This window comes from Bos indicus, chromosome 7, assembly GCF_029378745.1.
Source record: "Bos indicus isolate NIAB-ARS_2022 breed Sahiwal x Tharparkar chromosome 7, NIAB-ARS_B.indTharparkar_mat_pri_1.0, whole genome shotgun sequence".
NCBI classification, from domain to species: domain Eukaryota; kingdom Metazoa; phylum Chordata; class Mammalia; order Artiodactyla; family Bovidae; genus Bos; species Bos indicus.
Window position 1 is genome coordinate 16,418,231 of NC_091766.1, and position 20,147 is coordinate 16,438,377.

General features: G+C 60.3%; 2 protein-coding genes across 6 annotated transcripts; both read left to right on the forward strand.

Moving 5' to 3' along the window:
• The first annotated feature begins 794 nt into the window (after positions 1 to 794).
• Positions 795 to 8,719, forward strand: LRRC8E (leucine rich repeat containing 8 VRAC subunit E). Of its 4 annotated transcripts, none has more exons than XM_019964264.2 (3): positions 795 to 895; positions 4,516 to 4,658; positions 5,453 to 8,719. In XM_019964264.2, the coding sequence occupies exons 2-3, from the start codon at positions 4,521 to 4,523 to the stop codon at positions 7,703 to 7,705; spliced, it is 2,391 nt and encodes a 796-aa protein (XP_019819823.2). In that variant the 5' UTR covers positions 795 to 895; positions 4,516 to 4,520; the 3' UTR covers positions 7,706 to 8,719. The 4 variants fall into 4 exon arrangements, with proteins under 4 accessions (XP_019819823.2, XP_019819824.2, XP_019819825.2 ...); XM_019964265.2 differs by lacking the exon at positions 795 to 895 and adding an exon at positions 2,862 to 4,270; XM_019964266.2 differs by lacking the exon at positions 795 to 895 and adding an exon at positions 2,862 to 4,252.
• Positions 8,720 to 10,270: 1,551 nt separating this feature from the next.
• MAP2K7 (mitogen-activated protein kinase kinase 7) lies at positions 10,271 to 20,018 on the forward strand. Of its 2 annotated transcripts, XM_070792911.1 has the most exons (12): positions 10,271 to 10,472; positions 12,340 to 12,387; positions 15,271 to 15,412; positions 15,568 to 15,634; positions 15,755 to 15,868; positions 15,971 to 16,090; positions 16,186 to 16,293; positions 16,388 to 16,567; positions 16,663 to 16,743; positions 16,867 to 17,009; positions 17,609 to 17,654; positions 17,768 to 20,018. In XM_070792911.1, exons 1-12 carry the CDS (start codon positions 10,349 to 10,351, stop codon positions 17,900 to 17,902), a joined length of 1,308 nt encoding a protein of 435 aa, XP_070649012.1. In that variant the 5' UTR covers positions 10,271 to 10,348; the 3' UTR covers positions 17,903 to 20,018. The 2 variants fall into 2 exon arrangements, with proteins under 2 accessions (XP_070649012.1, XP_070649014.1); XM_070792913.1 differs by lacking the exon at positions 12,340 to 12,387.
• Positions 20,019 to 20,147: the final 129 nt, after the last annotated feature.

Sequence of the window (20,147 nt, forward strand, 5' to 3'; positions counted from 1 at the left end):
GGGGGTCACGACCATTGCCAGATTTCACAGAGGAACCTAAGCTTAGGGGGTCCCAACCCTCGAGGTTTCAGAGTATCTCTAATCTGGTGAACTTGTGGGCTTCTTTTCCCCATGAAAGATGGGGTATCACTCGCCCATCTTCTCAGGTCTCCTCTCCCTTGAGTCTAGCAGACAGAGCAGATCAAGGTAAAAGTCTTGTCTGAGATCTAGGGCAGGCCTCCCAAAGTGGGGAGGAAATCGTGGGGGTTGGGGCAGCAAGGTCTCCCTTTGAGAAGCAGACCTCCCAGATTGGATTCCATCCTTGGCTCCCAGAGCCCTCTGACCCCGGACTCTGTCTCCTCCCCCAGTGAAGAGCCTCCCTTGGTTGGGTGGTCAGAGCAGGAAGGAGAAAGCGCCCCGCCCTCCCTTGGGCCCCCGATCACTGATTCCCTGTTTGAGTTTCAAAGCCAAGTAGCTGCACCTGGAAGTGAAGGGAGGAGGAGGGCTTCCACCTGTTCCTGACTGGTCTATATAGCTTAGCTCCTAGAAAAGTACTCTCAGGTTGGCTTTGGGCGTCCAACGCCTTCAGCCCCCCTCAGTGCCCCCCATGTCAGCTCCGCCCCACTGCAGCGGAGCGCAGAATTCTACCGTTCCTGCTCCTCCGACGAGCTCCTCCCCTTCCCGGGGACTCCAGGGTTAGAATCGCCTACCTCCGGCTCTCCGGCGGTACCGGGAGTCCCGGAGCGTCCGAAGGGAGGCGGGACCGAGACGGCTGGTGGGCGGGACGGGGCAGGGCAGCCCGCGGCTCCGGTCCCGCCCGCCCTGACTCACCCAGTCCGGCCCGCGAACTCCGCGGGAGTCCCGGCCGCTCAGTTCCCCGGGACACAGGAGTTGGAAACAGCGTCTGGCCCGTGAGGTGAGTAGATGGCTCTCCGCGCTTGGGGACCGGGTGGCGGGGTGAGGACCTGGCCCACAGGAGGACCGCCCGAGGTGCGGCTGGCCCTGCGACCTGAGCCCTAAGCCGTCTGGGGCACAGAAGGAGCTGGGCGTTGGGGGGTGGGGGCGGGGGGTGGTGAGAGGGGGCGGTGCAGAGAGAGGCCCGGCCCTGGCCAGCCCAAGGGCGTCTATCCAGGGAGCCCGGCAGGCCTGACCAAGGACAGAGTGAAGATCGAACAGCTAGAGTCCACCCTGGGCATCTTGATACCTTGTTCCCCTCTCCTCTTGCCAGTGACAGCTCATCCCAACGAGTCCCTCACCTCCCAGAGCCCTAACACGTGGGGGCCTCCCCAGGCTGTCCCTTCCAGGTCCCTTGAACCTAAAGACTCCCCAGAACCCCCAGTTCTGGAAAGGCAGCTTGGAAAAATACTAGGTTGGGACTCCCCAGGCCTAAGGCCCAGAACTGGCTCTGCTGCTACTGCTCCCCCCGCCCCCGACCATAATTTCTCCCTCGTGTAGAAGTCAAAGGTTAAACCGAGTGCCCTCCAAGGCCCGTTTCGGGGCTGACAACTGTCACTCTTTCTTCTTTGCCGCTTAGCTTGGGCGGTAGGTGGAAATGGGGGTTGGGGGGATCAGGGGCACCCGCTGCCAATGTTTAGAGGCAAGGTGGAGGCCTGAGAGAGAAGCAAGGGTGAGGCATGGGTAGGCGGAGCTAAGGCTACCTAGGGGGCAATTTCCCGTTCAGAGGCTGACAAAGACAACTTAGCCTGGTAGGCAGAGCAGCCATCCTCCCGCCATCTCTTCTCTACCAGAAGAAGCCCCCTTCTGAGGCTCCCTGGCAAAGATGCTTCATCTCAGTGAGATGTTCTTGCTCAACCTGGAACAGAGTGCCTGTGATCAGACGGACAAGACTCAGGGGGTCTCCCTCAAACGCTGCTTGTCACAAGCTGGGACACCTTGAATGAGTTATTTCACTTCCCCGAGTCTGGGAAATAAGGGTCTCCACATCCGTGCTCCCAGAATTGGGATCAAACAAGACACTGAAAGCATTTGGTGGCCTTAAGTTCTCTGTCCCCACACCCTCATGATGCTTTCCCCCCTAGCCCTCCCACCAGCCTGGTTCAGACAAAGGGGGGCCAGTCTTGTGTCTGGGGAAACTTAATGGCAGGTTCCAAACAATCAAGATTGAGTCATGGAGACAGATAATGATAACCCCATGTCTGCCTTTGGGGCTGCTGTGTATACACCTTGCTCTGTGGGAGCCTCTGACCCATCCGTTGGGGACCCTGGGTGTCTCTGCCTTCTTGCTTTTGATTGTGGGTCTGGGATGGCCAATGGCAGAGCTTCCACAATTGTGAGATATGTCCTGAAGGGTGGCAGGGCCTCGGGGGCAGGAAGTTGATCCTCCCTGCCTGTCTGTGTGGCATTTCTGCTAAGAGTCACCATTCTTAATTGAAGCAGTGTCCCATGCAGGGGCAGGTGGCCAGGGCAGGGAGAATAGTGGGTGGCCAGAACTGGAAGAGAGAGAGTATATGGCTGTGTCTCTGGTCCTGAATCTCCCTTCAGCTTGTACACACGTGCACTGGTGTGTACACACTAGAATGCCCCCAGGGTTGTCCCACTTGGCTGCAATTGGCCCCTGGGGGCTGTGGAGTTGCCCTGGGTGTGTTTCTATCAGATTCCCTGGTGTCTGAAGCCTGTGATGCACTGAGGGGTGGGGGTGGGGGTGGGGGATGGGGGGGCACCTTTACTAGGCTTGTTGTTGAGGACAGGTTGTGAAACTGAGTGCAAGGGCTGGGTCACTGGGTGAGGGATCCTGTGTTCTATGTACCCCCTTGTGTGTGCCTGGTGCTGGGTGAGTCAGGGCCTGAGTCAGGGGCCCCTGGAGACCGGGTGTAGGCAGGTGTGTCCCTTTGCGTGCCATCCCTGGTGGGATTAAGTGGTGTGGCGGACTGCCCTGACTTCAGCCTGCTGGGCGGGGCCTGCATCCTATAGCCCCGCCCACTTCCACCTTGTCCTCATTCAGTAGTAATGGAAGGCCTTCCAGGGTTATGGGGACCAAAGAGGGAGGCACGGAGGTATCAGAGCGATTGGCTGAGGTGTGGGACAGAGGCCAGGCCCTGCCCCCACAGGAGATGGGTGAGAGACTGGAGGATGATCAGAAGACCCAGACGTCTCCCTTCCTTGCCCAGCCAGTGACAAGCTATGAGGATAAGGACCACAGGGCCCAGGAAACCTACATGAGAAACAGGCGTCGGTGCTCAGTCATGTCCGATTCTTTGCGACCCCATGGACTATAGCCCCCCAGGCTCCACTGTCCATGGGATTCTCCAGGCAAGAATAATGAAGTGGGTAGCCATTTCCTCCTCCAGGGGATCTTCCCCATTCAGGGATCAAACCCACGTCTCTTGCATCTCCTGCATCGGCAAGCGGGTTCTTGACCACTTGCCATCTGGGAAGCATGAGAAGGATGAGAAACAGGGGCTTTATATTGGGGAGCATGGGTGCTGGGGAGGGGGGACGGACCGGCCTAGGAGCCCCCTCGGAGACAGTGGGGGCCTTGCTGCCTCCCTTTCTTTCTCCTTCTAGACCTGGGAAGAGAGGCTCCAGGGCTGCCTGTCTGGGAGGGTGCTGTACCAGCTTGTGATCCACGCCCCCGAGTGACTTGCGCCTGGCTGTCTGTATCTGAAATAATGATACCTTGGTCTAAAATGAAACCCAGGGACAGACAGAGTAGGCTAGCCGCCCAGGAGCCTGGCAGCCCAGCCCTGTCCTAGACGTTGTAGTCGTAGGTGTCACCCTGGTTCTCTCCCTGTGAGTTTTCCATTTCCTGATTCTTTGCCCCTCAGCCCTTGCCTTTCGGGTATCGGTTTTCCGCAGCAGATCCTAAACACTGGCCCCACCAGAAACCCAGGTGTCCTGTCACTGCCACCCCCCACCCCCCAGGGCGGCCAAGCCTTCAGCTCCGCCACTCCCTGCCCCTGGGGCCCGTAACCAGAGCCAGGCTCCAGCCGGCTTTTCCGGTTGGAGGTTGGAGGTGGTGCCCGGAGCGCCCCTGAAGGGGGTGGGGGTCCACGCCCCGGAAGTCCCGAGTCTCGGGACTCTCTGTGGTCCAGTGAGGGAGGGATCCGGGGCTGGCCGCCTGGGTACCGGGTGTCTGGAGTCAAGGAAGCAGAGCGAAGTGTTTGGGACTGGCGTCAAGGGTGGGAGATGCCTGGGCTCGGGAAAAAGGCCACACCGACGAGTGGTGGAGCAGCGGCCTCGTGGAATGCCCCTCCTGAACTCTGAGTGGGCAAGCCCAGTCCCATCGGGGCAGGGGTCCCTGGGAACAGAGGTGGTAAGGACTTACCGAGCAGTAAGTACTTACCACCTTAAGCCAAGCGTTCAGTCTTAGGCGCTTGGCTCCAGGAGGGAGGTGAGGTCTAGGGGGCGGGGGAGGGGAAGGGAGCGCACAGCTGTGGGTTCTGCCGGAGTTCCGCGGGGCGGAACGCGGATACAGGGAGCAGAGGCGTGTTTCTGGCTCTTCTGGGGGCCTGGCTCACAAGGCATCCTTTCCTGAGGGTCTCTCTCTGCACCCTCCGCTTCCTGCTCTCCTCATAGGAAGGATGATTCCGGTGGCGGAGTTCAAGCAGTTCACGGAGCAGCAACCCGCCTTCAAGGTGCTCAAACCTTGGTGGGACGTGCTGGCCGAGTACCTCACCGTGGCCATGCTCATGATCGGGGTCTTCGGCTGCACCCTCCAGGTAAGGGGCGGGGCGGGGTGTGGCCTGGATGGGGCGTGGCCTCCTAGGGGCGGGGTCTGGGAGATTCCGGAAGTCTTCCTTTATCCTATCATAGTTCTGGAGACTGGACATCCGAAATCAAAGTGTTGACAGGGCTGGTTTCTTGCGAAGGCTGTGCCTCTTGGCTAGACTCTGGTGGCCTCAGGCATTCCTTGGTTGATAGAGGACATTCTCCCTGTATCTTCACAGCATTTTCCCTCAGTGTGAGTGTGTGTGTGTGTCCAAATTTCTCCATCTTAACTTGATTACATCTGCTCTGCAAACACTATTTCCAGACAAGGCATCAATCACAGGTTAGGTATTTGGGGCTTAGGACTTCAACATCTTTTTTGTTTGTTTAATATTTATTTGCCTGCACCAGTTCTTAGTTGCCTCATGTGGCATTTTTACTTGCATCCTGGAAGATCTTTTTTTTTTTTAAGTTGGAGCATGAACCCTTAGGTGTGGCATGTGGGATCTAGTTCCCTGACCAGGGATCAAACCCAGGCCTCCTGCCCAGTCTTAGTCACTGGGCCAGCAGGGAAGTCCCTAGGTCTTTAACATATTTTCGAGGAACACAAATCAACCCAGCTCTTTTATTTCCAGACAAAGTCCCATGCTCAAAGGTTTAGTGACTCTTCCAAAGTTACAGCCAGCTGAGGACAGCTGGGGATCAACACAGACCTCTCCTGCTTGCAGCCTGCTTCCTCTCTCTATAACTTCCCAGGCCGCCCCAGATCCTTCACCCTCTTTCATACCCTCTCCCCCATCCCCAGGTGACGCAGGACAAGATCATCTGTCTGCCCAGTCATGAACCCCGGGAGAATTTATCTGAAGCCCCATGCCAACAGCTGCTGCCGCGGGGGATCTCAGAGCCCATGGGGGACCTTCGGGAGTTGAGCGGCCTCAAGAACAACCTGGACCTACAGCAGTACAGCTTCATCAACCAGCTCTGCTACGAGACGGCCCTCCACTGGTATGCCAAGTACTTTCCCTACTTGGTTGTCATCCACACGCTCATCTTCATGGTCTGCACCAGCTTCTGGTTCAAGTTCCCCGGCACCAGCTCCAAGATCGAGCACTTCATCTCCATTCTGGGCAAGTGTTTTGACTCGCCATGGACTACTCGGGCGCTGTCCGAGGTCTCCGGGGAGAACCACAAGGGCCCTGCTGCCACCACAGCTGGGCGGGCGACAGTGACCGTGACCACAACTGCAGGGCCGGGGAAGGCAGGGGAGGGTGAGAAGGAGAAGGTATTGCCAGAGCCCGAGAAGGTGGTGACAGAGCCCCCTGCTGTCACCCTGCTGGACAAGAAGGAGGGAGAGCAGGCCAAAGCCCTGTTTGAAAAGGTCAAGAAATTCCGCGTGCACGTGGAGGAGGGCGACATCCTGTACACCATGTACATCCGGCAGACGGTGCTCAAGGTCTGCAAATTCTTGGCCATCCTGGTCTACAACCTGGTCTACGTGGGAAAGATCAGCTTCCTGGTGGCCTGCAGGGTGGAGACCTCGGAGGTGACGGGCTACGCCAGCTTCTGCTGCAACCACACCAAGGCCCACCTCTTCTCCAAGCTGGCTTTCTGCTACATCTCCTTCGTGTGCGTCTACGGGATCACCTGTCTCTATACCCTCTACTGGCTCTTCCACCGGCCCCTCAAGGAGTACTCCTTCCGGTCAGTGCGGGAGGAAACTGGCATGGGCGACATCCCCGATGTCAAGAACGACTTCGCCTTTATGCTGCACCTCATCGACCAGTACGACTCGCTCTACTCCAAGCGCTTTGCTGTCTTCCTCTCTGAGGTCAGCGAGAGCCGCCTGAAGCAGCTCAACCTCAACCACGAGTGGACTGCCGAGAAGCTGCGACAGAAGCTGCAGCGCAACGCCCGGGGCCGGCTGGAACTGGCCCTCTGCATGCTCCCGGGGCTGCCGGACACGGTCTTCGAGCTCAGCGAGGTGGAGGCGCTGCGGCTGGAGGCCATTGGCGACATCACCTTCCCCCCGGGCCTCTCGCAGCTGGTGCACTTGCAGGAGCTGAGCCTGCTCCACTCGCCCGCCAGGCTTCCGTTCTCCTCGCAGATCTTCCTGCGGGACCGCCTGAAGGTCATCCGAATCAAGTGCGAGGAGCTGCGGGAGGTGCCCCTCTGGGTGTTTGGGTTGCGTGGTCTGGAGGAGCTGCATCTAGAGGGGCTCTTTCCCCCAGAGCTGGCCCGGGCGGCCACCCTCGAGAGCCTCCGGGAGCTGAAGCAGCTGAAGGTGCTGTCTCTGCGGAGCAACGCTGGCAAGGTTCCCGCCAGTGTGACTGATGTGGCCGGCCACCTGCAGCGGCTCAGCCTGCACAACGACGGGGCACGTCTGTTGGCACTGAACAGCCTCAAGAAGCTGGCAGCGCTGCGGGAGCTGGAGCTGGTGGCCTGCGGACTGGAGCGCATCCCCCACGCTGTCTTCAGCCTAGGTGCGCTGCAGGAGCTTGACCTCCGGGACAACCACCTGCGTTCCATCGAGGAGATCCTCAGCTTCCAGCACTGCCGCAAGCTGCTCACACTCCGACTGTGGCACAACCAGATTGCCTATGTCCCCGAGCATGTGCGGAAGCTCCGGGGCCTCGAGCAGCTCTATCTGAGCCACAACAAGCTGGAGACGCTGCCCACCCAGCTCGGCATGTGCTCCAGCCTCCGCCTGCTGGACGTCTCGCACAATGGGCTGCATTCCCTGCCAGCCGAGCTGGGTCTCCTGCAGAATCTTCAGCACTTGGCTCTCTCCTACAATGCCCTGGAGTTTCTACCCGATGAGCTCTTCTTCTGCCGCAAGCTGCGGACGCTGCTCCTAGGTTACAACCACCTGAGCCAGCTTGCGCCCCAGGTGGGGGCCCTCAGGGCCCTCAGCCGCCTGGAGCTCAAGGGCAACCGGCTGGAAGCACTGCCGGAAGAGCTCGGCAACTGTGGGGGGCTCAAGAAGTCGGGGCTCCTGGTGGAGGACACCCTTTATGATGGGCTTCCGGCCGAGGTACGGGACCGGATGGAGGCAGAGTGAAGCCGGGGAGGGAGGACAGGTTGAGGTCAAAGCCTCCTGGATGCTACCGCCCCAGAATCTCTACCATTATCTTCGAGGGAGGTGGCCAAGTGGGCCCCAGCCAGGAGACAAGGAACAAACATGTCAGTTTGATGGAGCCCAGGCAAGATCCTGGGACTGGTTTGTCTGGGAGGCTGTGGATTTGGGGTGGAACATCCTGGAGAGATTAACTCAGTCAGAAGACTCTCAGACCAAAACCACACCTGTGTTTTTGGCTTGGCTGACCTGCCCCTAGCCCTGGGCCAGAGATGCTGCCATCCCCCAGACAGCAGCCACAGTACCGCAGATGGGGGGTGGGGTGGGGGAGGCTCATCCTAGTGGGATTTCAACCCTCTCCCCTGACCAAAACAGCTTACATCTGGGGTTTTCTCCCAACGAGGGGACACAGACACAAGGGACCAACCTCCCCCGCCAATTTTGATATTAATCCCCTATTTATAAGTTGCTTGCTATGGACACCTGAACTCAGAAAGCAATGGTTCTCATATTTGGCTGAAATCAACATCTCCAAAACAAAACATCCGAGGCCCCACCCTTGAAAGGCTGACTCAGGATGTTGGCTGGAGGCCAGGAACTTGCTGGTAAACAGAATCACCCCAGGTAATTCTGATTTGGACCATCCCAGGCCTGAATGTTGGGAAATGCTGACCTACAGAGTAGATATCTGGGTGTTAAGAGCAGGGATTCTGAACTTGGTTTTAGATCTCTAGATTCTTTGAGAAATCTGATGAAAGGTGGGCACCTCCTTCCTTAGGAAAATGCTCATGTTCACATAAGTTAAAAGCTCTGCAGACAACTTCAAGCAATCAACATTCCCCCAGACCCCCCAGGGGGCTATTCATGGATGTGCTAAGGATTGGAACACCTGCAGGGCAGGTACATTTTTCTGTAGGCTGGGACTTTGTCTTTCAATGTTCCCTATGTGAGGGAGTGTTTATCAGTGGGTGCTTAATAAATAACACTATGAGAACCATATATATATTTTTTGGCTGAGCTGGGCCTTCCTCGTTGCACTCAGGCTTTCTCGAGCTGTGGTGCATGGGTTTCTCATTGTGGTCACTTCTCTTTTGCAGAGCACAGGCTCAGTAGTTGCGGCACAAGGGCTTAGTGGCTCCGTGGCATGTGGAATCTCCCCAGACAGGAATCGAACCCAAGTCCCCTGCTTTGGCAGGTGGATTCTTAACCACTGGGCCATCAGGGAAGTCTGAGAATAAGTTTGATCCCTTGTGTCCACTCCTGCCGTTGTCTAAGGCTTCTATTTCACCAGACCAAGTACAGGCAAGTGGCAAGAGTCAGGTTCCAGAATCAAGGCTATAAGCCTCTTCCCTGGGAGCAGAGGCAGAGAGAGACCTTAGTTAACCAGGAGACATCAGGTGGTCGTCTACATAGCCTTTTCCCGTAGAAGTGCCTGTCCTTTACATTCCGTTATTCTCATGGCTCCACAGTTTTGGATCTGCTTCACCTGTAAGTTGTCACCAGGAGAGTCATCAGAAACCTTCAACACCAATCAGTTTTCTCGTGCTAGAGTGGGCAGGGCCTTGGCACAGCCTGCCCAACCCTGACCTCCTGGGCTTCACCACCTCCATGGTGTCTCCAACATGTGAGCCTCCTCCAGGCACCAGAGAGCAGAAGCAAGCTGCTTACCTGGGCGCCCCAGGGTTCCAGATGGGGACATTTTCCCAGCACTCTTCAGGCCAGCTGAAGAAAATGTGTAGGTGGTGAAGGCATCAGGTGGAGGAACCAAACCCCAGGTCCTAACTTCTGCATTGTCCAGGAGCTAAACAGATGAGGGATGCCTTCAAATTTCCCACAGCCAATCTGACTTGGAACTCTCTATCCTTGACCTTGGCCCCACGGCGCTGAGGGCAGGGATCACGCCGCTAGATTCTCACCGTCCAGACAGTGGCCCAAACCCTACCCCGCCCATCCTTCAAGTCCTCGTGGCCAACCCTGACCCCGCTGAAATGGAAAGGGCTTCCCACAGGTGCCTAATTATGGTGAGTAGGCAGCAATTAAGCACTACAGGGACCGTAACGAAGCACTGTCCGAGATGAGAAAGGCAGTTTTGGAAGGCGTGGGTGCCAGCTAGGGCCGGCCGGGAAGAGAAAGAACGAGGCTGAGGATACAGCCTGGCGACCACCGGGGACAGCGGCAGGAAATTTAAAAAAATAAAAAAAGAGCGAGAAACCAAGAGTGCGCATGCGCAGCAGACGGCACGCGAGTACCCCCCCGCCCCCCCCCGGGTCTCACCTTCTGTACGCCTGCGCACTGCTTTCTCCGCCCACCGCTCTTAACGGAATGGTGAGTGGGTTTTCAAACAGCGCCTCCTGCCGGAGTTCTAGGGGATTTGCACATGCGCATCACACTGGGAGGATGTGTACGCTGCTACTCGCGAGCTCTAGGAGGCGTCATCCCTCCGGCTGGGATGAAGCACGCACGCGCGGAGGTTCGCACGCGGGGAGGGCGGGTGCGCGCCCCGGGCATGCGCCTTGCAGAGCGAGACGGCGGCTCGGCGGGGTCATCCAAGCGCAGGCGCAGTGCGGTGTTTGTCTGCCGGACTGACGGGCGGCCGGGCGGTGCGCGGCGGCGGCGGCGGCGGGGAAGATGGCGGCGTCCTCCCTGGAGCAGAAGCTGTCCCGCCTGGAAGCAAAGCTAAAGCAGGAGAACCGCGAGGCCCGGCGGAGGATCGACCTCAACCTGGATATCAGCCCCCAGCGGCCCAGGCCCAGTAAGCACGGCGGCGTGGGGGAGGGGGCGGGCGGGGCGGGGCGCGCGCCGCGGGAGGCCCCGCCCCCGCCACCAGGCCCCGCCCCCGCTTCCGGGGCGCTCTTGCTCCTCCTCTCCGCCCGGCTCCCCGCTGTCGGCCCGCGGGGAGAGGGTCACGGTGACCCGGGGGGCGTGGGGCCCGTGAGCTCCCCGTCAGTCCTCACCCTGCCTCGGGGTTCCCCCTAATGGGGCCTGGGAACCTAGTTACCGGCTCCAGGGCGAGGCCCTCCATCTGATGACCCGCCCCCAATCACCGGGAACCTCGGAGCCTCTGTCACCTGCTCTAAGCCTTGGTGCGCCTACTCCATGCAGCCGTGACCACATCCAGCTCCTCCGTATACGTGTACACATCCCTTTTCACCAACTGATTCCACTGTCGCCATCTCAGAGACTGTCAAGAGGTCCCCTCCCCCGCCACCTGGTCCTTGTCAGCCGGGTTCAGCAGCTGACACAAGTGCAGCTGACCTGGGGACACCTGACGTCGCTGGACCATATATAACTGCCCCTGTGATTATGTCTAGTGCTCCCTTCTCCCCGCTTCAGGATCTTGTCACTAGTTCAGCAGGCTCCCTCCTACCTACCTTTTTACCCACCTAAGCCAGGCTCCCTCCTCATACTCCGCGGACTAGTTTCACTGCCACCATCTTTCTGGATTCTCCAGAAATAAATACGCAGCTTCCAAGCGTGGCAACGTTGTCATCTTGAATCAAGTGACTCCCCCTTCCACACATAGCCCAGGGACACCTGAGGCCAGTCTGAGGCTATCTGGGCATCCCAGGCTGTACACGCACCGCTACTTTGTGATCCCATGATCTCAGTGCCTGTCTCTCCGGAATCCTGTCTTGTGGCGTCAAGAGCTGCCCCTCAACACCCGCACCTGGCCCGGGATCACCATGCAACATCTAGTCTGCTCGTAATGTCCTACGGAACCCTTCCCCATATCCTCGAAGCTCACAGGGAGTCAGATTTTCCCCCTTCCTACTGACCTGATGAAGAGTATTCCCCACACATACTTTCTTTTCTTTACATTACTTTTTGGCCACTTCTTGTGGTATTCGGGATCTTAGTTCCACAACCAGGGATGGAACCCGTGCCCCCTGCCTGCATTGGAAGTGCAGAATATAAACCACTGGACCACCAGGGAAGTCCCCTCCCACACGTGCTTTCTGTGTCCCTCTTGACCCAGCAAATTCCCCTTCTTGTTAACCTCTCTGATATGACTCTTGTGGCTTATGTAGCTCCCTGTCGGGTCATCTTGAGAGGTAGGGAAGATATCTCTTCATCTGGGTACTCCCACCACTCCTTCGTCACCCCCCATTCTCATGTATGGCCCACTCCCTACCCTCCCTTTTCTGCCCTTGGTCCGTGTGGGTTCCTGACTGGAGTGGGGAGGGGTCTCTAGGGTCCCAGGAAGAACCCTGAGGCAGCAGTGCTGTGTTAGACTCTGCCTGGGGTAGGAAGCCCAGCCAGGACTGGAGGGTCCCCACCAGGCTCTTCAGTGCTGCCCCCCCTCCAGCCCCAGCGTGGATGAGACAGGCCTGGGCAGGGCCTGGGATGCCTGGTGGGGTGGCTGTCCCAGATGGGCAGGAGGCACAGGGAGGCCCACGGAGAACATGCCCCGGGGAGCCCCCTCCTGGCGCCTGTGTCTGTCAGCTCCATCCCATCCTCTCAGCCCTCCCATCTGTTGTTCTCTGCACTTTGGTGCCGCGTGCCTCCCCCTTCCTCCTTGTTATGATTTGATTTTCCTTTCTTTTGGACAAATCAGTTGCTTCTGTTGTGATTTATCGTGGTGTTGTTTTTCTTTTTTTTTCTTCCTTTTCCCCATCCAGTTATTGTGATCACTCTAAGCCCTGCTCCTGCCCCGTCCCAACGAGCAGGTACCAGCCTTTTTATCATCGCTGCTTGAATCTCTGCACCATTGACCTAACCGCTGCCCCAGCCGCAGAATGCCATCCCTCCTCCCCACCCCGTCATGCTCCGTGTGTGCGTGTGCATCCCCCCATCCCACCCTCACTCTCTCCAGCCACATGGTCAGTGTCTGGCCCACCCGGCCACTTCCTCCGTATCCTGTCACCTCCCGCTCCTCTGTTCCTCTCAGGCTCAGGTTTGGACTCTCCACAGGAGGAAACAGACTCCCTCACCTGCCAGGAGTCTGTCGCCTGCTGAGGGGGTCCCGAGTGTCCGTGCGTGTGCCTGCAGGCGTGTGTGTGTGTGTGCGTGTGCATGTACATGTATGTGAGTGGAGGGAGGGAAGGTTGGGCTCCCTACCTGCCGATCCACTTCATCAGCTCAGCGGACCCATGTCACCCCCCACCCTGTGCTGAGCAGTGCTAGGCCTGGACTGAGCCTGTCTGTTCCAGGGGCTGGTGCTCCCCTGGGGGTGGGAGGCCGTGGGGGTTGGGGGGTCCTCCGGGCAGGGAGAAGTGGAAGAGGCCCCGTGCCTTGGAGGAAAGGCCCAGTGAAGCAGGGTCATGGATTCTGCAGGGTTGGGGGATGGGGGGGGGTGCGGTGGTCGGGAAGCCTGGGGAGAAGGTGGCATTTGAGCAAAGTCTCCTGGGAGGTGGGGAGCACAGGAGTGGAAGTAGAGGAAACAGCCCCTCAGGGCCCAAGAGGCAGCCAGATGTGCCTGTGGGGAAGGTGGGGGATGGGGGGCCGGCTGGCCTCATTGATCCTTGTGTGTGGAATAGGACTGGGTTGGGAAGTGTGTGTGTGTGTAAGAACATGAGGGAGAGTTGGCTCTGTTGGGGGCCTTGTGGCGTGTGTGTGTGTGTGTAAGAACATGAGGGAGAGTTGGCTCTATTGGGGGTCCCATGGCGTGTTGTCTGCACGTGTTTGTGGGTTTGTGTCATGCCCTGTGTGTGTACGTGTGTGTGCTCACTGACAGCCTGGCAGGCTGCATGCTCCACCCCACCCCACCGCCCTGTGTCTTCTCTCATCCTTGCTCATTCATCCTCCTCTTTTTTCTCTCCCCTTCAGTCTCTTGCTCTCATTTGGCCTTCCTGACCTGCCGTGGGCCCGGCACCACCTGTGTGATCTCTGTTCTCAGGGCCTTTGTATACCTCCCCCGGCCTTACCCCCCTTAGCCATCCTGCACCGGCCCCTCTTAAACACCTGCCGTGCTTCAGTTTGTGGGACCGGCTGGAAGCCTCTCTCCCCCCACAAGCTGCCTTGGCCCCGGGCTCTGGGGGAGCCTTCAGAGGGCCCGGTGGACTGTGTGAGGGGTTGGGGGTGGGGGCGACAGGGCACAGAGAGGCCTGGGGAGGGGAGGGACGTGGTCCTCACCCAGGGAGCCTGCCAGGGATGCAGGGTCCCAGAGCTTGAGGGTCTTTGGGAGCCCTGGAGGGTGTCCAGCCAGAGAGGGAGGGTTTAGGACCAGACTTCTGGCCGTGGTAGAGCAGGGAGGGCACTGGAGGAGAGGCCTCTGGGCCAGTGGAGGGGACTGGGCTCAGCCACGTCCTCGGGCTCCCAGAGCTCTTCCATCACTCTCGCCATGCCCTCCTGGGACTGGCAGGCCAGCCTCATAGGTCTGCTCCTCGCTTTGGCTGCGACCAAGATCGTAGGCCAGCAGGGCACGAAAAGTGCCTGGGCGCCAAGAGCCACACTGCATCTGTCTGTACCCATTGGCCACTGGGCCCACGCCACCGGGCGCCTGGAGAACTTGCAGGGGAGAAGCTCCGCCCCCCGGCCCAGCTCCCAGCCCTCTCTCCAAGGGGAGGTGGACCTGGGGGCTGCTTGTAGCCTTCGGCCTCCCCAGCCAGGGGCTCCCTTCTGGAGGCCAAGTGCCGGGGTCTCTGAGGTTCCTGGGTTCTCTGGAGGGCCGTCCATCTTTTCCAGGGCCACTCTGGCCTCTGCTCCCACTCTGTGGCCTGCCTGGCCAGGAGGCTTCTGTCCATCAGGGGCCTGCTCTCCTGTCCCTAGCCCCTCTCCGGCCTGTCTCTGCAGCGCCTCTTCTGGGCAGCTGGGCCCCAAGTCTCAGCTCCCATCTGTCTGTCTCCCACCCCTCCGTCCCCTAACGCCGCCTGCCCATCCTGGGGTGCCCGCTGCCTGCCCGCTGCCTGCCCGCCTGCCTGTAGCATGCCCAAGCTGTCCGCATGCAGGCTTCTGGAAAGAACCAACCTCCCCACCTGGCCTGGCCTGTCCCTGGAGCCCTGCCGGCCCCTGGAGGGGCTGGGTCACCTGGCTCCCTTCACCTGAAGGACACAGGTCCAGCCTGGGCTCCTGCCCTGGCCTCATTGGCCCCACCTCTGCAGGCCGGGCCGGAGGCTCACAGAGTCTGCTGGCCAGAGGGCAGCCCTCCCTGACCCTGAAACAGAACAGGCAAGGCAGCTGGAAGCCTGGGTCCCTCACCCACTCTCTCCCCAGTTTAGCATTGCCACTTTGTGGGGGTGGTGGCCCTGAGCCTCTTCCTGGGCAGAGTGGGGAGGAAGGGGCCCCAGGGTAGGGGCGGCCTACCTGCCTGAGATCCACTAGCAGCCTCAGGGCCTCCTTTCTCTATCAGGGAATACTTGGGGTGAACCCTCAGCCTCTGGGGACCACTCTTCCCCCACCAGCCCACTGCAAGCCCTTCCCAGTCAGGGGGGCTGGGAGAAAGCACCCCGAGAGTGGTCTAGGAGCGGGGCACTCCCTGTCCGCCAGGGCTGGGGGCTGTGCTGGCCCACCTGAGGGATACCGGGGAGGGAAGGATGGGGGCGCCAGGGCCTGCAGCTGGGGCCAGCCGGGAGCTAACCCCCTCCCCACCCCTGGTTCTCACCACCCCCCAGCCCTGCAGCTCCCACTGGCCAACGATGGGGGCAGCCGCTCACCGTCCTCCGAGAGCTCCCCACAGCACCCCACGCCCCCCGCCCGGCCCCGCCACATGCTGGGGCTGCCTTCAACCTTGTTCACACCCCGCAGCATGGAGAGGTGAGCCGCCTGGGGGATGGTCAGGTCAGGGGGCGCAGGGCCAGCCTCAGGGTGGTGCTGGTGAGCTCTGTGGAACCCCCTGCGTGTTGGGGGCTGGGGTCACCTCACGTTGGTCAGGACCCCCCTCCACCGGCACCCACTCCCTCTCCCTTCAGCATCGAGATTGACCAGAAGCTGCAGGAGATCATGAAACAGACGGGCTACCTGACCATCGGGGGCCAGGTAACCTAACGCACTTCCCTTGGCGGCCTCAGGGAGGGCGGGCGGGACACAGCTGGGAGATGTGGGCCGGGGCTGAGGTCAGAGGCCCGCTGGATCCCCAGCCCTGACTCTCCTTGCCAGCGCTACCAGGCGGAGATCAATGACCTGGAGAACCTGGGGGAGATGGGCAGCGGCACTTGCGGCCAGGTGTGGAAGATGCGCTTCCGGAAGACGGGGCACGTCATCGCTGTCAAGGTGAGCCCACCCCGCCCTGCCCATGGGAGCACAACCCCCTCCATGTCCCATGGCGGCCCTGCGCCCCAGGCTCAGCGCTGAGCCCTCGGCTGTCCCATGCAGCAAATGCGGCGCTCGGGGAATAAGGAGGAGAACAAGAGGATCCTCATGGATTTGGATGTGGTGCTCAAGAGCCACGACTGCCCCTACATTGTGCAGTGCTTCGGGACTTTCATCACCAATGTGAGACGAGGGCTTCCCCCAATCCTCCCATCTCCTCCCCCGGGCCCTGAGCCTGTCGGGTGGGCAGAGGGGTACAGCCACTGCTGTCCCTGCAGACGGACGTCTTCATCGCCATGGAGCTCATGGGCACGTGCGCGGAGAAGCTCAAGAAGCGGATGCAGGGCCCCATCCCCGAGCGGATCCTGGGCAAGATGACGGTGGCAGTGAGTGGCCTGGAGGGCGCAGGTGGGCAGGCAGGTGCCCCCCAGCCTCGGCCTCCACATCACCGATCGGTGTCCTCCGCTGCCCACACTGCAGATTGTGAAGGCGCTCTACTACCTGAAGGAGAAGCATGGCGTGATCCACCGTGACGTCAAGCCCTCCAACATCCTGCTGGACGAGCGGGGCCAGATCAAGCTCTGTGACTTCGGCATCAGCGGCCGCCTGGTCGACTCCAAAGCCAAAACGCGGAGTGCGGGCTGTGCCGCCTACATGGCAGTAAGTAGGGGGCCCGGGGGTGCCGGCAGGAGGGGTGGTGCACCCACCCCGGCCCCAGGGCTCATCCATCACCCTCTCCCCCCTCCCATCGGCAGCCTGAGCGCATCGACCCCCCGGATCCCACCAAGCCCGACTACGACATCCGGGCCGATGTGTGGAGCCTGGGCATCTCCTTGGTGAGTTGGGGCCCCGGCTTTTGGAGGCTGGGTTTTCTCGGGGCCCGGAGGCAGGCAGTGGCAGCAGAAAGGGCAGGGCCTTGTCCTCCCTGGCCGGCCCAGCCCTGCCCGTTTCTCTCCCAGGTGGAGCTGGCGACAGGACAGTTCCCCTACAAGAACTGCAAGACAGACTTTGAGGTCCTCACCAAAGTCCTCCAAGAGGAGCCCCCGCTCCTGCCCGGACACATGGGCTTCTCGGGGGACTTCCAGTCCTTCGTCAAAGACTGGTGAGCACCCCCAGCCCTGCCCTCCAGTCTGGAAGGCAGGGCGAGGTCAGATGTGACCCTGAGCTTAGGCCACTGGGGTGGGGTGAAGGGCCCCCTGGGATGGGGGCTGGGGGCTGCAGACTGGAGCCAGAGCCTAAGCCCTGCGTCCAGACTCAGCCACAGGGAACCCCTAGCCCTGGGGTATTTGGCAAGGTGGTCCTTGGCCTTCACCAGGGAACTGTGAATGAGCACAGGTGTCCCAGGACTGAGAGCTCAGAGGGTCCCACACCATTGAGCAGGGTGTCCACACAGGAGCTTTCCGGGGGGAGGGGGGAGGGATGGGGCCGGGGTAGGGAAGTGGGTGGGAGTGGGTAGGAAGCCCACCCATCTACCTATCCCCCCACCTACCTACTTCTCCCGTGGGCGTCTCACTGTGTGTGTCAGGCTTTTGTCAGAGATAAGGGGCCTGAGTGCAACCCTGGCCTCTCTGTCAGCACAAGGCTTTGGGGAGCGAGGAAATGGGCTCTGGCCCGCAGATCCAGCAGCCCTGATTCAGTGGGGTGGGCAGCCAGGCCCCTCCTCCCGGCTCTCATTTCTCTCCTTTCTCTCTCTCTCTTTAGCCTTACTAAAGATCACAGGAAGAGACCAAAGTATAATAAGCTACTTGTGAGTACCCAGGACCCCTCCCAGCCCCCATCCAAAAACCCCTGCCCCACTGGAGGCCAGGCGGCCAGGGAACAGACACCCTGGTCCTGAGCCCCACCCACTTGGGCCCCCAGGAACACAGCTTCATCAAGCGCTACGAGACGCTGGAGGTGGATGTGGCGTCCTGGTTCAAGGATGTCATGGCGAAGACCGAGTCACCGAGGACAAGCGGGGTCCTGAGCCAGCACCACCTGCCCTTCTTCAGGTAGCCGCACGGTGGCGGCCGGCCCGCTGGGGGACGCGGCCTCAGGCCCCCCCTTCCCTGCACAGTCCCCCAGCTGCCCACCAGGGGAGCCTTGGGACCCGGATGGCCAACGAGGGCTGAGGACAGATAGTAGGGGGCGCCGACCCACCCCCGACTCCCTGCCCACCAGCCGTGGACAGATGGGCCTGCCAGGCCCCAGCCCTTTCCCGTCCTGGGATCAGCCGGCCGTACACGTCCCCCCACCCCGACAGACACTGTGAACGGAAGACAGCAGGCCGCGAGCAGTCTCGCTATTTATTCAGTTGTAACCTCTGGGCTGGGGCGGCCCCCAGGGGTCGGGAGAGAGCCGCCATTCCCTGCACCCTCCCACACCGCGCTGTCCCCACCGCCCCCTCCATGCACACATGCACCCTGGCTCCATCTCCCTCTCTGCCACTTCCCTCTCTACCTCTCTGGCTTTCCCCATCTCCCTCCCCACCTCTGCCTCTCTCCTGGCCCAGGCCCTGCCACCCCCGGCGGGGACCCCTGGGTCCACTTAGGTCTCTGGCCAGTGATGAGCCAGTTGGCGGGCGCCCTTCCCCCGGCAGGCGGGCTGGACATTGTGACTGCAGCCGGACCCGGGCTGGTCTCTCTCTCTCTCTCTTTGATCTCAGGGGGTCCTTTTTGGAGTTTATTGTATTTTATTGTACTTGGTGGGGTGTTTGGGGGTGGGGGGAGGAGAAGAGCTTGTTCTCATGGGCTTTGTTGGTACCTTCAGAAACTTTTACCAAAGTCGTGTTTAGCTGCTTGTGGCGGCAGCCCCCCGAACCGCTGTGGGTACTGGGGGGCTGGGCTGGGGGCTGAGCCGTGGGGGCTCATGCTACCACCCGGGAGAGACTAGTCCCAAAGGTGGGCTCTGGGGGTGGGGGGTTGCTCCTCCCTCAGGGCTGGAGACTGGCCAAGTTTGCAGGGGTGAGCGGAGGACCTCAGGGGGTATGGAGGAAGCCCAAGGGGCCGTGGCCACACAGGGTGGCCTTCAGGGACAGTAGGCGCGGGGCGTGGTGGAAGGCAGCCGGCGCTGGTGTGGCAGGGAGGTGGCGGAGGGAACGGGTGACAGGAGGGGGTCCGTGGGGCCCCGGGAGGCAGGGATGAGGGTGCACGGATTGGATGTGGGGGTTCGAGGATGTGTTGACAGGGACAGAGGTGGGAGCAGGCCAAGGGCTGGGCGTGTGCAGGCAGTCACGCCCTCGTAGTGGCCCACGAGTGCCCCTCGACTCACCCGGAGCTGGCCAGTCCCCAGCCCACCCTGAGGCCCTGGCGTCCATGGGGCCCTGGGCAGCAAGCAGCCAGAGCAAGAGGGACTGTGTTTCCTTGGTGGTGGTGATGCATGCGAATCAAGTGGACAGTAGAACAAAATAACGTTAACAGGAAAAAAAAAAAAAGGAAAAAACAAAACCCCAGAAAAACCACAAAAATCAACCAACACCAAAGGTGAGGAACCTCGCTGGATGTAGCTGAAGCAATCTAGACTAGGCATCACTGTACCTCCATTTATCTCACCGAATCTAGTTACTACTAGGATAGTCACAAAACGCCGCATGTTTAAAAAGTACTCAAAGTCATCTTTGTCCCCCGCCCCAGGGGGTGGCCACCTTTTCTTGCTCCAGTCCCCTTTGTGAGGGGAGAGGGGCAGGGTGTGGGGCCAGTAGGCATGGCCTCCGCCCTCCCTTGCCAGGGGCCTTTCTGGGTAGCCAGGAAGGTTGCGTGGCCAGCCCCAGGGCCCACACAGGCCTGAGGCCAGCTGCCTGGGTTTAACTTTTATTTAACTTTATTTTCTGTTTTGTGTGTGAGTGTCCACCTGTGTCCCCCTTCCCCTTCAGTGTTAAATGGGAGCCTCTCCTTCCCCCCTTCCTCTCCCATGTCTCCCTTCCCCCGCCCCCCAGTCACCAGCCACCAGCCACCCCCTCTCAACCAGGCAGAGGGCAGAGTAGGCAGCCAGGGGCCTGGGGCGGCCTGGCCTAGCCCATCGGCCCACCACCGCTCCTCAGGCTGCCAGTATTGCCCCATCCCTTTTTAAAACAAAATGCCCTCGTTTGTAAATCCTTAGACGCTTGAGAATAAAACCCCTCCCTTTTCTTCCACTGAGTCTGTGGCGTGTGTCCTGAGCCTGGCAGCAAGGTGGGAAAAGGGGAAGGGGTCCTGAGGCCTGACCTTGGAAGTGGGCTGGGGGCCATCTAAGTGGAAGAGGCCTATGCAGTGAGGGGAGGCAG

What these genes read in the sequence shown, in the direction of transcription:
- MAP2K7 (XM_070792911.1), top strand. Translation starts at nt 10,349, where the DNA reads ATGGCGGCGTCCTCCCTGGAGCAGAAGCTGTCCCGCCTGGAAGCAAAG. An exon ending in TGGGCAAGATGACGGTGGCA is followed by an intron (nt 16,294 to 16,387) that starts GTGAGTGGCCTG and finishes CCCACACTGCAG; the next exon opens with ATTGTGAAGGCGCTCTACTA. An exon ending in CAGTCCTTCGTCAAAGACTG is followed by an intron (nt 17,010 to 17,608) that starts GTGAGCACCCCC and finishes CTCTCTCTTTAG; the next exon opens with CCTTACTAAAGATCACAGGA.
- LRRC8E (XM_019964264.2), top strand. Translation starts at nt 4,521, where the DNA reads ATGATTCCGGTGGCGGAGTTCAAGCAGTTCACGGAGCAGCAACCCGCC. An exon ending in TCTTCGGCTGCACCCTCCAG is followed by an intron (nt 4,659 to 5,452) that starts GTAAGGGGCGGG and finishes CCCCATCCCCAG; the next exon opens with GTGACGCAGGACAAGATCAT.